The sequence below is a fragment of the Orcinus orca genome, chromosome 15, assembly GCF_937001465.1.
Source record: "Orcinus orca chromosome 15, mOrcOrc1.1, whole genome shotgun sequence".
Taxonomy (NCBI): domain Eukaryota; kingdom Metazoa; phylum Chordata; class Mammalia; order Artiodactyla; family Delphinidae; genus Orcinus; species Orcinus orca.
In genome coordinates, this window is record NC_064573.1 from 13142048 (window position 1) to 13160313 (window position 18266).

At 48.3% G+C, this 18266-nt stretch overlaps 1 protein-coding gene across 4 annotated transcripts in view; it reads right to left on the reverse strand.

Moving 5' to 3' along the window:
• The window catches only part of TNFRSF11A (TNF receptor superfamily member 11a), a 257143-nt gene extending 241754 nt beyond the window's left edge, over positions 1-15389 (reverse strand). For all 4 annotated transcript variants that reach the window (XR_007471697.1, XM_033424999.2, XM_033424998.2 and 1 more), the window contains exon 1: positions 15219-15389. Coding sequence is in view for 3 of the 4 variants with exons in the window: in XM_033424999.2 (XP_033280890.1) it covers positions 15219-15293 (75 nt within the window). In the remaining variant the exon portion in view is untranslated. The remainder of the gene's footprint in view (positions 1-15218) is intronic.
• Between the last annotated feature and the right edge of the window lie 2877 nt (positions 15390-18266).

Sequence of the window (18266 nt, forward strand, 5' to 3'; positions counted from 1 at the left end):
TCTGCTATCATCACATCTTCAAAGCTGTCTTTACTGAGCTCTCATATATCAATACTTGTGCAAGGGATTGGCTTGTGTAGGAAAGGGAATGAGTCCATCCCTACCCTCTCAAAGTGTGTCGCAGCAGAGGACACAGGCAGATAGAGGAGAGAAAACTAACAGATAGAGACCCACAGGACAATACAAGACCTGGTGCACTGGAAAGATCAAGTTCCACCAAGTCCCTGGATGCAACTCTCACTGGTCACGGACTGGGAAGGGGAGGGAACCCGGCCTGGGATACACGGGAAGGAATCACAGAGGGAGATGCACAAAGTGCAGAGGGCAGGGGCAAGGGCAGAGGAGTGAAGAATGGGGCTTGGGTTGGTGGAGGGGGAGAGGAGGGGCAGTGGGAGACCTGGGGCAGATGCAGAGGCAGGGGAGTGGGGTCCTGGGAAGAGGCAGCTGTAGAAGGGCGGTCATTTTTAGCAGCACCATGGAGTGTACTGCAAACAATGGTGGAATGAGAAGGGCCAATAAGAAGGTGTGAACTCCTTTTGGCAATGAACAATGTCTGATGGAGGGAATGACTGGTGTCTTATGGAAGGAATAGCCATGTAAAGAGCTGGCATGAACAAACAAGGTAGGGAGTCTAGATCTTGCAGGAGGAGCAAAGAAAGTGGCTTATCTCAGGGAGATGAGAAAGGGCTGTCTCCATCGTGAAACACTGAATTTAGGTCTTTTTATGCCAGTCCTTTGAAAACCCATTTTCAAAAAAACTTTGGGGGCACTTTAATTAAAAACTGTTTTTATTGGGGTAAAAATTATATATATATATATATATATATATAAAAAACTAAATTTGTCATTTAAACCATTTTTTTAGTGTACAATTCAGTGGCATTAATTATTCATGATGTTGTATAACCGTCACCATGGTCTCTTTCCAGAACATTCTCATCATCCCAAACAGAAACTCTTTTAACCATTACACAGTAACTCCCCACTTTCCCCTCCACCTGGGAACCCTGGAGTTAAACAATAATGCCCCATTTTCTCCAGCCCCTGGTAACCTCTATTCTGCTTTCTGTCTCTGTGAATTTGACTATTCTAGGTACCCCATATAAGCGGAATCATACAGTATTTGTCTCTTTATGTCTGGCTTATTTCACTTAGCATGGTCTTCAAGGTTCATCCATATTGTAGCATGTATCAGAACTTCATTCCTTTTCATGGCAGAATGATATTCCGTTGTATGAATACATCACAGTTTTTTTATCCGTTCATCTGTTGATGGATACGTGGGTTGTTTCCACCTTTTCTGTGTTGTGAGTAGTGCTGCAGGTCATTCTATGTTCAGCTTTTTGAGGAACTACCAAACTTTCTTCCATAGTTGCTGTACTATTTTAATACATTCCCACCAAAAATGCGGGAGGGTTCCAATTTCTCCACATCCTTACCAACACATTATTTTCCATTTTTTTGGTAATAGCGATCCTAATGGGTATGAAGCGGTCTCTCAGTGTGGTTTTGATTTGCATTTCCCTAATGACTAACGATGCTGAACATCTTTTTTATGTGCCTTTCGGCCAGTTTTGGAGAAATGTCCACTCAAGTCCTTTGCCCATTTTTATGGGGTAATTTCATTTTGCATGGACCTGTTCACAGGACTCAATTTAGCTGTCAACAGCATTGACTTATTATATAGGACTGGAATGGTTATTAGAGGGCTGTAGGACTCTTGGGTTCATTTTAACCAACTTGAAAGAAATCTTTGATTTTCCTGTTTAAGAAAAACCTTCCCAGTCTAAACGGCATGACTGCATGGCTCTCTAGAAAACAATCAAGGAGGTTTAGCATTTAAGTAAGACGTGCTCAGTGAGTTTACAACCTAAAAGTGGAACAAATTAAATATGCATTCACTTACTCCTCAAAGGTTAACTGAACACATCCTATGTGCCAGACACAATTTTAAGTTTTTTGGATACAGCAGATACTAGACAGAGTCCTTGCTTACATTGTACTTCTTGGGAGAAGAGTGACAGTAAACAAACATGTAACGGAATCTGGTTGGAATGACTGTGATGAAAAAAATAAAACAGGATAAGTAAGGTAATGGGATTATGAGGGGGAGCCTCATCAGATGAGATGATCTTTTGAGTGGAGACCTGCATGAAGTGAGGGAACAAGCCAAATTAATAGCAAGTGTCAGGTAGAGCAGTAGTTCAGGTGGACAAAAAAGCATTTGCAAATGCCCCGGGAGGGTGTGTGCCTGGCTGGACCAGGAACAGCAGGAAGGCCTGTGTGACTAGCACAGCGAGGAGAGGCTGGAGTATAAACTCACACAACTGATGACATAATTTACCCAGATCGTGAGTTAACATGCACCTGCAGCTCCAGGACTGTGTGATACTGACTTTAGGTTCATAGTGGACATAACATTTTAAATAATAAGCACTTCATACTATTTTTATCACCAGGCAGGAAATATAATATTTGCCGTAAGAGTTTTTAATTTTTACATTTTTTTTTTTTTTTTTTTTGCGGTACGCGGGCCTATGGCTCACGGGCCTAGCCGCTCTGCGGCATGTGGGATCTTCCCGGACCGGGGCACGAACCCGTGTCCCCTGTATCGGCAGGCGGACTCTCAACCACTGCGCCACCAGGGAAGCCCTTAATTTTTACATTTAATTGTGATAAAATACTCATAACATAAAATTTGCTGTCTTCACCGTTTTGCCACCAGATTTAAAAAAAAATAGATACTATACAGAGAAAAAAAAATCTGACTCAGGTCAGGTTTGATTAAAAAAAGAAAAAAAAAAACCCTTAAAAATGTAGAGTAATTGTGGCCTATGAGAAGTCTGGGTATGTTCACCATTTCGATTTAGCAGTTACAGTTGACTTCATGAGCTGTCTTGAAAGCTGCTTTTTATGGCCCCATCAGTATTTTTTTCTCTGACCACCTTGATTCCAGATAAGCTCCTTTAAGAAAAGAAGTGCTGCACGTATTTAGACAGGAGCATATCAAAGGTCTATTGATTTTTGCTCAACTCTCCTTCTTACTTTCCTCCCAATGTATTTATCATCTCTGCTCCTAGACAAGAAAACACAGGGCCTAAGGGAAAATGAAGAAATAACTTTGCACGTCAAAACTTTAATTGCAAGTTTCTTTGTCTTCCGGGGAGATAAAGGATGAGAAAAGTCTGCAGCTGTGAGCTACCTGAAATGAAGGTCCAAGGAAGGTTAGCTTCCTAAACACAGTAATTAGGATGGGTTTGCCTTGTCCTCACACCGTCACCCCACAGGCTCCAGTGAATGCCCCTTTATTCTCCTAGTGCGAAAGGATTTTTTTTTTTTTGCCATTCTTTAATTTTTTTTTTTTTAACTTTTATTCATTTGAGATGAGAACTGCTTTCTCTTCTTTCCTGTAGTAAGCACTAATGGCCCCTGTGCTTCCAAGCGTGTGCTGGTCTGCTGGATGCCAAGGACCCTCCTAGGCTCTGCCTCCATACTGGGGGTGGACCAAGCTAATAAGGTGGTTAGCCCCCAAAGTGGCCGGGGCAGGGACTAGACTTCCCCCCCGCCCGCCTCTTAAAAGTGCACAGAATCACCTGGAAATCTCATTAAAAGGTGATTCTCATTGGGTAGGTGTGGGGTGGGGCCTCACCCTGCATTTCTAACAAGCTCTCAGGTGATGCTCATACTGCTGGTTGTTGAGTGGCAAGGTCAGAGATCGTTCAAGACCAAGATGAAGTCCAGCGCCTCAGCAAGGCTCCCCGGGCCCGCACGTGTGCTCAGTCTCACCCCAACCCCTCCTCCTACTGTCTCCTCAGCAGCCCTGCCCTGGATCCTAGGCCTAAAACACACTGCGGCCCCCGGCCTCCACGCGCTCCGTTTCGTCCAGCCAACCCGTGTCATCCTACTCAACCCTGGAGCCTAAGTCAACCAGTCTGACACATGACCTTGCCCACACTGGCCACTTTGGTTTAACCTCAGATCTCACACCTGGACTGGTTAGCCCTTTGCGCTAGATGATCTCACATCCACCAGGACTGTCTCCTGTCCCAATCCCTTTGATGCTCTACGGTTGTTTTTCGTGTGTCTGCTCCTCCTGGTAGACTGAAAGCTTGCAACTAGGCCCTCAGCACACCGCCCCCTCCCCCCAGTCGCCTGTCCCCAGCATTTTTCAACAGACGGCCCTACACCACTTTCAGGGTCACCCCCCGCTCAGGATCCTTGATTAACTCGCCGGCATTCCAAGCCCCCTAACCTGGTTTTGCGTCCCCCGTGCCTGCTGACCACCCACACGCCACTCTACTAAGCATGCCTGCTCCTGTGCCAACCCTGTCCCCATGCTTTGCTCGGCTCTCCCCGCCTCTATCACCAATCCAAACGCCAGCCCTCCCTCCTGACTCGGCCCGTCCCACCTCTCCTGGGGAGCCCTGCCCGGGGACTCTGACCCACGAGACCCTCCACCCTTCCTGTATCCCACCATGTATCTCATGTATCCCACATCTCACACGCTCTGATGGCCTCACAGGGCCACATGCAAGGACATGAACTAGATTCGAAGTTTCCGGAAGGATAAGCCAGTGCTGGCGACTGAGCAGGTGCCCACAGGATTCTGGACCTGGGGGGAGATGCAGCAGGGGGACCCTCCCCGTCGAGGTGGCTGGAGCACCAGACACTACTGCCCTGGCCTCCGGAATAATCACTGTCATGCTCGGCACCCTTCATCTATCTTGCTTTTCAAGACTTTACACCCCACACCTAGTGCTATCCCTGGACTTGTTTGAACTCGTCTCTCTTCTTCCCTTTTTTTTTTCTTTTTAACACAGTTGAGCTTCATCTTCTCTTGTCTCAGCCACAACTAACCTACACTTTTTTAAAAAACAAACCATAATTTAAAAAGAGTCATGTACCACAATGTTCACTGCAGCTCTACTTACAATAGCCAGGACGTGGAAACCACCTAAGTGTCCATTGACAGACGAATGGATAAAGAAGATGTGGCACATATATAGAATGGAATGTTACTCAGCCATAAAAAGAAACGAAATCGAGTTATTTGTAGTGAGGTGGACGGACCTAGAGTCTGTCATACAGAGTGAAGTAAGTCAGAAAGAGAAAAACAAATACTGTACGCTAACACATAGACACGGAATCTAAAGAAAAAAAAAGGTTCTGATGAACCTAGGGTCAGGACAGGAATAAAGACGCAGACATAGAGAATGGACTTGAGGACATGGGGAGGGGAAGGGTAAGCTGGGACGAAGTGAGAGAGTGGCATGGACATATATACACTACCAAATGTAAAACAGATAGCTAGTGGGAAGCAGCCGCATAGCACAGGGAGATCAGCTCGGTGCTTTGTGACCACCTAGAGGGGTGGGATAGGGAGGGTGGGAGGGAGGGAGACGCAAGAGGGAAGAGATATGGGAACACATGTATACGTATAACTGATTCACTTTGTTATAAAGCAGAAACTAACACAAGGTTGTAAAGCAATTATACTCCAATAAAGAATTTAAAAAATATATAAAACGAACTCAACCACTCAAAATTATTCGGTAACTTTAAGTGCTGCACTGTGCCAGGTACGGGAATCTGACTCTCCTCCACTGCCATGTTCACAGAGCAGTGCCTCTTGATCCTTACCGTGAAAAAGAATCAACGGGAAATCTTTCTAAAATGCAGATTTTCTAACAAGCTCCCAGGTGATGCTGACACTGCTGGTCTTTGAGTAGCAAGGTCAGAGATTACATTAAAGACCGAGAGCCAGAACTTTCTCATGTTCCCAAACGCTGTACAGTTGTCTCCATTTACGTAATGGACATTGAGAACAACCTCGCCCATCACTGGAGACAGACACCATTTATCTTGAGTGGGCCTCATGCAACACCTACTGCGTGCCAGGCACCATGCTTGAGGCTTTCCCTTCCTCATATTTCTGCTTCCTCACAAAGAGACAAGGCAGCCCATTCGGATAGTTAGTGATAAGCCGACTGGCACAGTGCCAGACACAGAGCAAATGCTCGAATTCTAGGCAAATTAATGAATAACTTTTCCTGAAGGACTGTTGTGATCTTATAACTTCCCTTTACAGAAAACTGTGATGGTTTCCTACTAGCTCTGAATCATATTCACACTCCCAAGCATGGACTTGGAAAGGCTGCACCAATTGGGGGCAAAATTAGAGACACCGTGGGGGAAAGGGGTTGCAAAATCAAGATCAGAAATCTCTTCCTGGGCTCAAATTGTCTTTTCTAATAGGGATAGAACACAGGTCCGCCTAATCAACACACAACACAGCTGCACCAGCCTCTTATGCTGTCCCTCGTGCTGGGAACAGAATGCCTCTCACACTGGATGAGGCCCCTTTCACCAGGCCACCCTGGACTCGCTGTTCAGGCACAGAGCAGCCGGGTGCTGGTCACACCTGCATTCCCTTGCCCGTGAGGACTGCTCCATGCAGTTAAGATGACTGGTTGTGGGCTTCCCTGGTGGCGCAGTGGTTAAGAATCCGCCTGCCAATGCAGGGGACACGGGTTTGAGCCGTAGTCCGGGAAGATCCCGCATGCCCGTGGAGCAACTAAGCCCGCGCGCCACAACTACTGAGCCTGCGCTCTAGAGCCCGTGAGCCACAACTACTGAAGCCTGTGTGCCTAGGGCCCGTGCTCTGCAACAAGAGAAGCCACCGCAATGAGAAGACCGCGCACCACAACGAAAAGTAGCCCCCGCTCGCCACAACTAAAGAAAGCCCACGTGGCAACGAAGACCCAATGCAGCACGCCCCCCAAAAAGAAGTCCTCCTTCTAGAACTTGCAATCTCTTAAAAAAAAAATATATGACTGGTTGTGCATTCTAGTGCTTTGGTTATTTGTAATTTTACAACTAAGTAGGACCTCAACGGCCTGGTCACAGGGATCCCAACTGGGACACAGAAAACCTAAGCCCATCAGAAGGGGCACTTTCCCCCCACCCCACCCTGTCCAGGACAGAGCCTGACAGGTGGCAGAAGTGGGATAAACATGGCCTGTGAACTGTCTTGACAAACGCAGGAGCAGGGCTATAGTCAGTGGTACAGTACAGTTTATTTCTGGTGGGGGTGTGTGTGGCATAGAGGAGTCAGAGATGCCTTTGCTTCAGGAAGTGGCAAAGATGATTCAAAATGTCACATTTCTTTTCCTCCTGAGTCAGGGACCAACTGGCACATGGACCCTATGCTGAGACTGCTCAGAGTGCCTGTTTAAACTCAGCCTTAAAGTCATAGTGTTCTTCCTTCTGCTCAATGACAGTTAACAACAGAAAGGCCTCAATGAATGTACCTCCTTGAGCCGAGCCCCACGAATGCAAACTGGTTATGCTATTTCCCAAAACGCTAAAAGAGCTTGCTTCTGCCCACCCCCCCCACCATGTCCTGGAAGTTTGTTTCTCTGCTGCTTACCTGTCGTACAGGTGACTGCATAAGCAGTTTCCCTGAGGGGTTAATGCCATGCCACTGGGGCGGACACGTGGGAGGGGTTCCAGCTCTGCCACTTATGAGCTGTGCAAACTGGACCTCTCTGTGCCTCACTTTTCTCATCTTCCTGGCAAGGTGGAGTGAGGATTAGAGAAAATCTATGTAAAGCACCTAGCACATGCCTGGCACACAGGACGGAGTCAGCAAGAGGCAGGTGCTTTCAGTACATTAACCACATATATTAACTTACAGCTGAGCTCAAAATCTTTTTATGGAATCCCACGTCTACAGCAACGGTTCTCAAACTCGAGTGTGCGTCGGAATCCCCTGCAGAGGTGGTTAAACGGTGTCTGATATAGTGGGCCTGGGGTGGGGCCCGAGAACATGCATTTCTAACAAGTTCCCAGCTGCGGATGCTGGGTCCAGGGCCCCCCCCTCCACAGGGCAGAGTCCCAACACCCTCCTGAGGTTTGTCCGTGACTAACCAGCACCCCTCCCATCCCCAGCTGGCCTTGGCCTCTCCTGGTCTCTGGCCAGCTCTGGGCCCCGGACAAACGGACAGGACTTGAGTTTCTCCTGTTTGGCTCTGCTTGTCCCACCTCTGCCCCTTCCCCTGCTCACTCTGCCCTCAGACTCATGACTGTCCCTCCAGGCCCAGACAGGCGCCACCTGCCCAGCTCTCCACGGCAACCCTGTGCGCTCTGCGCTCCCGCGGCGTCTTGCTCTCGGAAGCTTTAGACCTACTTAACTGCAAGGACTGAAGACGGGGCTGTCTTATTTTCCCTACTAGGTGGGGAACTCTCCAGGGCACAGGCTGTGGGGTAAGTCTGATGTTTTCCAGAGTGTCTTATGGAAGTGCAAAACCAGGGTCCAGAGAATTGAAAGGAAAAAAGGCTGACAGAGAGGTTAAAGGAAGTAGCATGAATAACCCGAGCAAGGGGAAGTAGTGGGCTGACAATCTTCAACGAGAGAAACACAAAAATAAAGAAGACGTTGGCCAACTGATCTTTACCCCCATGAAAGAATAAATTTGAGGAAACGGAGTCAAATTGTGACACAGTATTAGATTCTGCTATAGGGAAGTTCCTGCCACTGGGAATTGTTAAATAATGTAGTGGAGTAGCAAGGGTGGGTGTGAATAATCTCTACAAGGCTTGAAAAATGGAACAGATTCTCAATTCCCATGAACGTTTCAGACATGATCCTGTTCTTCTACCTTGGGTACAAAATTGAGAACCCTCGACAGATATTTTTTCAACTGGATGTGAATTTGGTGGCTGTTTGTGCTACTTAAGGATACACTTCTAAGTTAGTTGCTAAGTATGTTCCAAGAAGGAACAAATATTTTTTAAAACTCAGAACCTTAGAAAAGTGGCTCATTTCCCATTCTGGGGGTGGGTAACGAGAACCCAGGCTAGCAAATGCTGCAGTGCTAATAGGATTTGTGAGATAGCACATGTCCACTCTCCCTGCTTGCCAGGTTTAACCATCACATTCACAAAAAGTTAGAGTTTTTCTTCCTCATTTTTAATGGAAAGTCTTCAAATTTCTGGTAGCTGGAGGAAGTGGCTCTTGTACTCTCAACACTGCACAGGAAATGTAATGAGTTATTATTACTCTGATGAACCGAAAGGGTAGTTTTTGCAGTCGGTTCTTCCTACCACTTGGAAACCTGGCAGCCCTCTGACTTTGCTTGTGCCAGACAGGCCTCTGTGTCACCTGCTAGCCTAGGACTTTTTGCAGTGGGGAGCAGAAGCGGGGGTGGGCAGAGAGGAAGGGAAACACTCAGCTGAGGCACTAATAGCCACCAGGAAAAGGTGTCTCATGCAAGCAAAAAGTTTTTGCTGAGCTGTGGGTCCAAGGTAAACACTGCTTCTGCTGGGGGCAGGTGACCTATCTGAGGCCAGCGTGGGAAGACCACGGCGCAGGCCACACCAGCTCTGATGCTGGACTCTTTGGGGGGGTCACTGACTGCTTATCTCTTTAGTCCTGAGTTTTAAAACTCTGCCTACATCCTGAACCTCTGATTCAAAGACACCTTTAGGTCAGGAAATGGCTCTGAATTGCAGAGCACACAAATTTCCTGCAGAGCCAATGCCTTGGGGCTCTTAGCTTGTTTTTTAACCCCAGTGGGGTCTAAGGACCTTTGCCTCCCAGTAAGATAATCCAAAGCAGATGCGATTCCATATCCTAAACTGCGACCTTCTTTATCGTTTGTTTGGGGAAAAAACAATCCTTCTTTACTTGAACCTGAACCTGCTTTGATTCTGATTTGGACTAAGACAGAAGTTTCCTTAATAAACTGTGAAAAAATACAATCAAATGGTCAGCTGTCCTGTTTTGACATCTACCACATTTTTTTTTTTTTAATAATAGGTCCAACCACATCCTTTGCCCTGTATCTTCGGCGCCCAGCACAGCCTGCTGGCTCTGAAATCGCTCCTGCACTTCTTTCTCTTGCCACCCTCCTGACCCGATTCAAGCCTGCACCAGCTCTTCCCCAAAGCAGGGGCTGTGGCCTCCTTACCACGCCCTGGACCCCCTCCTCCCCCCAGCGCCATGGCACCCTTCCCCATGACCTCCACATCTGACCACGTCCCTCCCCAGCTCACAATACACGGAGATAAAATCTAAACTGTTTTCCTTGCACAGAAGGCCCTTGAGTGCTGGCCCCGCCCCCCACCTGCCCTTGGAGCCCAGGAACACTGTCCTCTTCCGAGTCGCCTGAAAACGCCGCACTCGGTCTGGTCTCCCCACCGTTCCCCCCACCAGGCAGAGCACAAACCAGTCTTGATCCCCTAGCCCACATGCTGCCCCCTTGCCCCTCTTTCTGTGCTTTGGACACACACAACCGCACGGTAAGGAAAAGGGGGTATTTTCCGCCAGCACTTCCAGGCCGGTTAAAGCGCTCTTGTCCTGGGCGCCCACCACACTCTGAAAGCACTCTTGATGGCAGGAGTGTCCCACCGCATTCTGTCTGCACGCATCTAGGCCGAGCGCTTCCGGGAGACGGGGGCTACGCCCCTGCTCTCCGTCTCCTTAGCCTGCTGCAGGGCGGCCCACCTGGAGGAGGCGCTCGCTTCGTTGAGCTAAACGAGCACATCTAACACAAACGCAGTCCTCTTTCTCACTGTCGACCGCCGTGCCCTGGACGTGGCAGCCCACAGAAATCCCAGGCTGGGGGGCGCCGGTGGCGCACAGGACAAAGACAGAGAGCAGGTTAGCACACATGCACGCAGACGCGCTGAGACGGCTGCCGGGCGATGAGCGGGGCCAGCAGCCGCTGCCCACGAAAGGGAGGGCAGGGCGCCGGGGAGCCGCGCCCGCCGGGCTCGCGGGCAGGACGCAGCCTGACGGCGCCTCTCGGAACCAGGGCAGAGGAACCGCTGGGCTGCGCGTAACCAAGCCCGCCGCCCACTCAGTGTTAAACCTCAAATGCGCACTGAGAACTTCAGACCCACCCGCTCTCCTGTTTTGCTGAAGTCCACTGTCTCTCTCGTGGTTTCTTCAGGCTCGGGGCTTGGGTTTGGGGGGTAGAAAGGAGGAGTTGAGCTTAATCTGTGTTCCTAGCGGTGGGTCCTACAGAAAGCTCCCACGCGGCAGCCAGAGGGAAACACGAAGATTAGGTGCCCAACTTCCTACAAACCAGGTGGATAATTTACAGGCGCTTGCAGGGAGAATCACCTGGCGCGCGAATCCCACCCACGCCGGCTCTGGGGGCCGGGAGGTGGGGTCAGGTATGCTTCCCTTGGGGGCTGGGGGGCGGCCGCTGCAGGGAGACAGCAGCCAGGCCACAGCTGTCCTGGCGGCCACCTGGCCCGAGGGTAGATGCCCTGGGGGGTGACTCACTCCTAGAGAGGGCAACTGTCAGGGCGGGATGCAGATCCAATCCACAGGAGTCCGCCCAGACAGCATCCTCTGGACACACCATGTGGAAAAACACACCACTATCATTTTCCATGCGCTTCAAAGATAGGAAAATAGCATGGGGGGAATTTTAATACTGATCTGGCAGAGAAAGTTCACGTGGTACCTTCTTCAAACAATACTCTGAAAAGGAGGCCCTGGTTTGGAACTCCCCTTTTCATGGCCTCATAAAACACTGATTTATTGACCTTCAAAGACATACCTTTATTGTTTCAGTTTTCCTGGCATATGAATTTCTGGTAGATAACTGAAAAAGCAAGCTCATATTTCCTTATCAACACGGAGAATATGTTCATATTACAGATGTGCCATTTTCGGGGGAAGTGGTGGGAAGGAAATAACAGGGAAGGCATTTGAAACATTTATCAACAAAGTGAACGAAAAGGACACTGATCCCCAAGTCTGTGATTCTCCAAACGAAGTAGTAACTTATGGCCAAGTCTTCCCACTAGGATGGGCTGGCAGGGCAGGAAGACAGCCGGGGCAGGGGCGGTCACCTATCTACCCTACAGTCCCAGTCCCACCCAGGGGATTTCCTCTGCGGGGTGTCCCCACAGGCCTTCCAGGGCCCCACGGCTTATCTGTTTCTGATTAGTCTACATTACCACCTCAACAAGGGCCATACAAGTGTTATCTCAAAAACTATAAATGTTTAGTGTCCTGTCTGTCATGGGGTTTCTTGAATTAAGCTAGCTTTCCAGATAGCTTTGTGCTATCTATAAAGTCATAAACATATGTGGGTTTTCTCTTTTTGGCAAGATTCCTTTAGGCCTAAACCACTGACGCCACCCTCTCAGATAGAAAGCTTTCTTCCCCACAACAGCCTCTTGGGATCATTCCCTCTCTGACCCTTGATTTCCTACCCATCCTCCGAAGACCGCTTCAGAAGCCCCCTCCTCCAAAAGTCCTCCCCGATTCCTCCAACTATATTCCCTCCTTCCTCCACCACCCTCTGCGCTTCTCGTATCATAGGCTGCGTCATTATTATCACAGCTTCAGCTGTCTCATCCTCTTGACTGGGCCGTGACCTGTGAAGACCCAGCTATGTCTTCGCCTTGTTTCTCACCAGCACAAGGTTTTACATCCCAAATATGTTTGCTGGCCTGGGTACGAGTGAATCTGCCCTTAGGTCTTGGATATCTAGGGATAAACATGGCTGGGTGATCAATTACCTCAATGAAAACAGCCTGCTTCTAGAGTTTCTTACTTGGAATAAACAGCAGAACTATCAACATAAAAATTTTAAATGTTTTTTTCTGTAGGCAAATACTCTTCTTATGTCTGAACTCAGATTCCCTCACACAGGCGCAGAGAGATATAAGCACAGAGATGTTTTACAAGGCAAAACTTACAGCCCCCCAGGTAAGTTTAAATCGATTTAATACAATGTAATCGATTTAATACAATACTTGCAGATAAAGCACTTTCCAGAAGCTGTTTTTGCCAACTATTTAACAAAACCAATACCTCCTCCATCCTCCACACTCAACAGTTCTTTAAGCCTTGCCCAGTGTGCGGTAACTAATCGGCAGTGCAATTCCTTTCTTTGAACTAATAGATCAGGTTGGCCGAAGAAGCAGTAATTGAACAGAGTGCTTGTAACCACAGTATCTTTGGGGGGTAATACTACAACATTACATCTAGCTCCACCTTTCAGAATTAATAGATTTCCACTGGGGAGACTAGGCACAAACTTACATCATTTGATTAGAGCCATCCCAATATCATTTGATTGTTTCCTGTTTAGGTATGATTTAAAAACGCACATAATATAAGTAGCCAAAAGGGAAAGGTGGGGCGGGGGGGAGATAGCACTTGCTGAAAGATAGCTCTGAGAAATAAATGTTTTGATAGCAAATGAGTTCATGTTAGAACGTACTGCATTTTACACATATATGTACATATGTAGTTTTTGCAATAACACTGTGAGATGCTTTTTTTTTTTTTTTTTTTTTGCGGTACGCGGGCCTCTCACTGCTGTGGCCTTTCCCGTTGCGGAGCACAGGCTCCGGGCGCACAGGCTTTGCGGCCATGGCTCACGGGCCCAGCCGCTTCGCGGTATGTGGGATCTTCCCGGACCAGGGCACGAACTCATGTCCCCTGCATCGGCAGGCGGACTCTCAACCACTGCACCACCAGGGAAGCCCCGAGATGCTTTTTTTTAAACTGTGTAGTGAGCAGGTCTTTCTCAGGTGGCTAGCTGTTCACTGGAGCCTAGTCCTGTAGTTCAAATAAGGCAGCAGCACCCTGTCCAACCTGTTGAACACTTAATTAAGCAACACCTGAAGTGTTTAAAATGAAAAATTCCAGCAGGCTTTTCCGCCTTCTTTGCCCTCAACCATTCCTTGAGACTCATACAAGTAGAAACGAAATAGACTGAATCTTCCTGAGAATTGTCTGCTCCAGCCTTATAGCACGTTCCTGTTATTTCTGTCAAGGCTCTAATCCCAGGCTGGCTTCCCCCTCTCTCCTCACTCCAAACACAGTTCTCCAAGTGCTGTTCCCCTTGTCTTCTTGGGGTCTCGAGCTGTTCCCCCAAAAGCTGTTAACAAGAGCCTAAGCCAGTCTTACAGAGAAGGGAAATCTGAAACTACTGAAACCCAGAAAACCACCAATATCTACCCTTCCCTACAAGGCTTTCATAGTATTTGTGGTGCTGGGCTTCCTACACTACAGCTCTCCTCCGGGGAGGGCAGAAAACCAGTAACTGGTTTTATTTATTTGGCAGCTGTACCGAGTGATCTTGTAAAGAAATCTCTTCTGAGAGGACTTGGGGTGGGGAGGACAACAGGACATAGGAAGATGCTCTTGTTCTGGCACCCCCCCAGACCTCTTCATGCCCTTTATCAGCCCTGTGGGCCACCAGGGGAGCCCCGGGTGCCTCCTGGGTTGGGAGCCCCAGCAGGGCCTGGCCCCAGTGAGACTAACCACTGCCCGCTGTGCCCGCCAGCCCGTCCCAGTCCCATTCCGGCTGAGCGCACGGAGGACAGGGCTGTTTCTGGCTCCCCTACTGGCTTGAAGCACCCCAGGTCCCTTGGTGTCTCCAACTGTGAACACTATTTTGTCCTAACATCATCAGAGGGTTCTGAGAACAAGTGATTCTATGTCATTCTGGGCCAGAACCTGAGCCGGTGGACCTTAAACTGTAGGGAGGAGTCGGAGGGGAGAAGGGAGACATAAAAAAGAGGGGAGCATAAGAAAGAAATCTAATGTCAGCCTTTCTGAAGAAACTACCAAATCCTGTTTCACCACACGCCCGGGAGGCGAGCATCGCTCTAGTCTTCAGACTACCAGCGAAGCTGAGGTGGGGAGAGCGTGTAAAGCCCAGTTAGAGGGAAGGACCGAGAGCTCCGGCGGGTCCAAAATGGCCCGAAAGGAGAAATCGTATGTTGGGATGGTTACTTAACATGGGCACTGTCCGCGGCTCCGAATTTTTCCCTCGCTTCTTCTCCTGTTCGCGGGGGAAGGGTCTGTGTCCACGCCGCTGCCTCCGCAGCAGCTACACTGCGGGGGCACCTCGCAGACGCTCCAGAAATGTTTAGAGAATAAACGGCACCACCAAAGCCTGCCACTAAGTGGGACTTTTGGAAGCGCCCGTGTCCGGGTGCCGGGGTCCCGCAACTCCCCGTTCTGCACCCCAGTTCCCCTCCACTCGCCCGTTCCCTCCTTCCACCGTCCAACGCGCACCCCCCCAGCTCTCCGCCCTCCAAATCCTCAGCTCCTGCGGCTCCGTCCAGGTCTCGGGACGTCTGGCAGTCGCCGCGCCGCGTCCTTCCCCAGTTCCCGCGAAGGCGTCGGGCGCGGGACCCGGCGCGCGGGGAGCGGGAGCTGGGGCGGCCCCCCTTACCTGCAGCCGGCCGAACAGCGCGCAGAGCGCAAGCAGCGCGGGCAGCGGGCGGCGCCGCCGGGCGCGCGGGGCCATGGCGCGGAGGGGCGGGCTGGGCGGCCCGCTCTGCGGCCTCTGCTGCCCAGGCGGCGCGGCAGCTCGTGGCCTCGGGGGTCGGTCCTCCCCGCCGCCTCCGGGCCCCGCCCCGCCCCGCCCCGCCGCCGCCCGGCACCGCCCCGCCCCGCCCCGCCCCGCGCCGGGCACCTGTTCCCGCCCGCCCGCCCGCCAGGTGGTGCCCGAACGAGGCGGGCGGTGTCCGCTTCCCGCGCCTTGTTGGGGGGTGGGGGGACGGAAAGGATGCCGGGAGGTGAGGGTCGCGGGGGGCGACCTGGGGTGTTCTCCGCGCCCGCCGCCCGCGTCTTCTGCCGCACTGTGCACCCCTGTACGCAGGTTTGCCTGCGACCTGCCTTCGGGTGTCTTTCACGGTCACAGACGCGGCCGGCCTGCATCCCAGGACTGTTGGGGCCGGACTCCCGGGGAAGGAAGACAGCCCGGCGGCCTGGCCCCCGCCTCGCGCCCGCGCTCAGGCTTCCCGGCGGGGCCTCCCAAAGTAGGTGCACCTCGACCAAGAGTTAACGAGGAGAGGGTCTCCATCGGAGATTCCATAGAGCTCAGTGAAAGGATCAACCCAATATAACGTCGAGCACGCTTCATCATATCCCTCGTTCAGTCTTCCGGCCAGAAGCCACTTCCTCTTGCCTCCTCCAAGCTGTCAGCCGCCACGCTGTCTCCGCCCCCTGCCTCATGTGCTTAGGAGTACGTCAGCTCTCACGTGCCAGGTGGATGCTGGATGCACACGTACACCCAAGCCTCTGCACAGATAACTTTTCTGTGTGAAAACACTGGTCCTCAGGTCAATAGAATGTATTGTTTTGAGTTCCAGAAGCATCAACCTGTCTTAGCTTTTAGCCCAGCAAGTGGTGTATCTTAGTGAATATTCCATGTGCACTTGGAAAAACTGTATTTCACTGTGGCTGGTGAAGTGTTTTATAAATGTCAATTAGGTTAAATTGGTTGAAATACCCATATTGATTTTCTGTCTACTTGTGAGAAAACTGGAAATTTCCAACAAAAACTGTGGATTTGTCTATTTTTCTTGATCTGTCAGTTTTCTTATTTCATGTTTTTGAAGCTCTGATTAGAGGCATAAACATTCGGGATTACTATGTCTTTTTGATGAATTGATCCTCTTATCATTATTACATGTTCTCCTTGATCGGTGGTTAAATTTTGGTTTCTGAAACCTTTGATACTGTATAGCCCTTCACCTTTCTTATGAATAGCATTTACATGGTATATCTAATTCTGTCATTTTACTTATCTATGTCTATTTAAAGTGACAGCATGTAATTGGGTCTTGCTTTTTCAATTTATCCAGTTTGACAATCTCTGTCTCTTGATTGGAGTGTTTAGGCCATTCACATTTAATGTGATTATAGATATGGTGAAGTTTAAGTCTTGCTATTTGTTTTGTTTGTTCCATCTTTGCTCCTTTTTTTCCTCTTTTCTTACCTTCTTTTGGATGATTTGAGTATTTTTAGGATTCTTTTTTCTCCATTGTTAGCTTATTTTATATACCTATTGTTTTGTTCTTTTTAGTTCTGGGTTTACAATATGTATCTATGACATCACAGTCTACCTTCAGATAAAATGCTGCCACTTCAGGTATATTGTAAAAACCTTGTAATGACATACTTCCATTTCCCCCTCCCACCTTTGTGCTATTGTAATCATGCTAGTTGCTTTACTTTGTAACTCCCTGCTGTGCAGCTTGATTGGTACACTGCCCAGTTACTTTTGTGCTTTTTGGAAAGCAGTCTGGTAGTGTTGATTAAAAAAAAAATAAAAGTGCAAATATCCTTTGACAAAGCAATTCCATACAATAGTAAAGGAAACAAGTTACAGAGTAATACCATCCCATGTTGTAAACAATAATCAGAAACATTTACTTACCTAAGCAGAGGAAGTTTCTGGAGAGACAATAATAGTAGCAAACACTAACAGCATCCTTACACTTACAAATTCATTGAATCCTCACAACAGCTTTGTAAAAAATACTGTCATTAGTCCCATTCTACAGATGAGGAAACTGAGGCATAGAGGTTAATAACTTGCCCTAGGGTCACTTGCCGAAAAGTGAGAGAGCTGGGATTCAAGCCCCTGGCTATCTGGCTCTGGAGTGTGAGTTCTGCCTTACTAAGCACCAATTTATTTTTCAGGTTTTTAAAAATTGAACTGTAGTTGGTTTACAATATTTTGTTAGTTTCAGGTGTACAACAAAGAGATTCAGTTATATATATATTCTTTTTCAGATTCTTTTCCATTATAGGTTATTATAAGATGTTGAATATAGTTCTCTGTGCTATACAGTAAATCCTTGTGGTTTATTTTATATACAGTGGTGTGTATCTGTCAATCTCATCCTCAAAATTTATCCCTCCTCCCCCTTTCCCCTTTGGTAACCATAAGTTTGTTTTCTATGTAAGTCTGTTTCTGTTTTGTAAATAAGTTCATTTGTATCATTTTTTTAGATTCCACATATAAGCAATATCATATTTGTCTTTGTCTGATTAACTTCAATTAGTATGATAATCTCTAGTTCCATCCATGTTGCTGCAAATGGCATTATTTCATTCTTTTTTATGGCTGGGTACTATTCCATTGTGTGTGTGTGTATATGTATCTATATACATACAATATATATATCACATCTTCTTTATCCATTCATCTGTTGATGGACACTTAGGTTAAAGCACCTAATTTTTAACATTAGGTGAGTTCCAAAAGGAAAAGGAGAAACTGATAATTTTAACTTTTGATGTTCCTAAGCTATTTACACTGAGGAAAAAGTACTTTTACATTTTAACTGACAGATCTGTAAATTTGGTAAACAGATGTTAAAACTCCAGATGAAGTAAGTACAGGAATGGTAAAAAATACAGATTAAAAAAATATTTATCTGGCCTACTGTTGTCTTGAATGTGGAGACAGGCTTTCTGGAAACAGTAG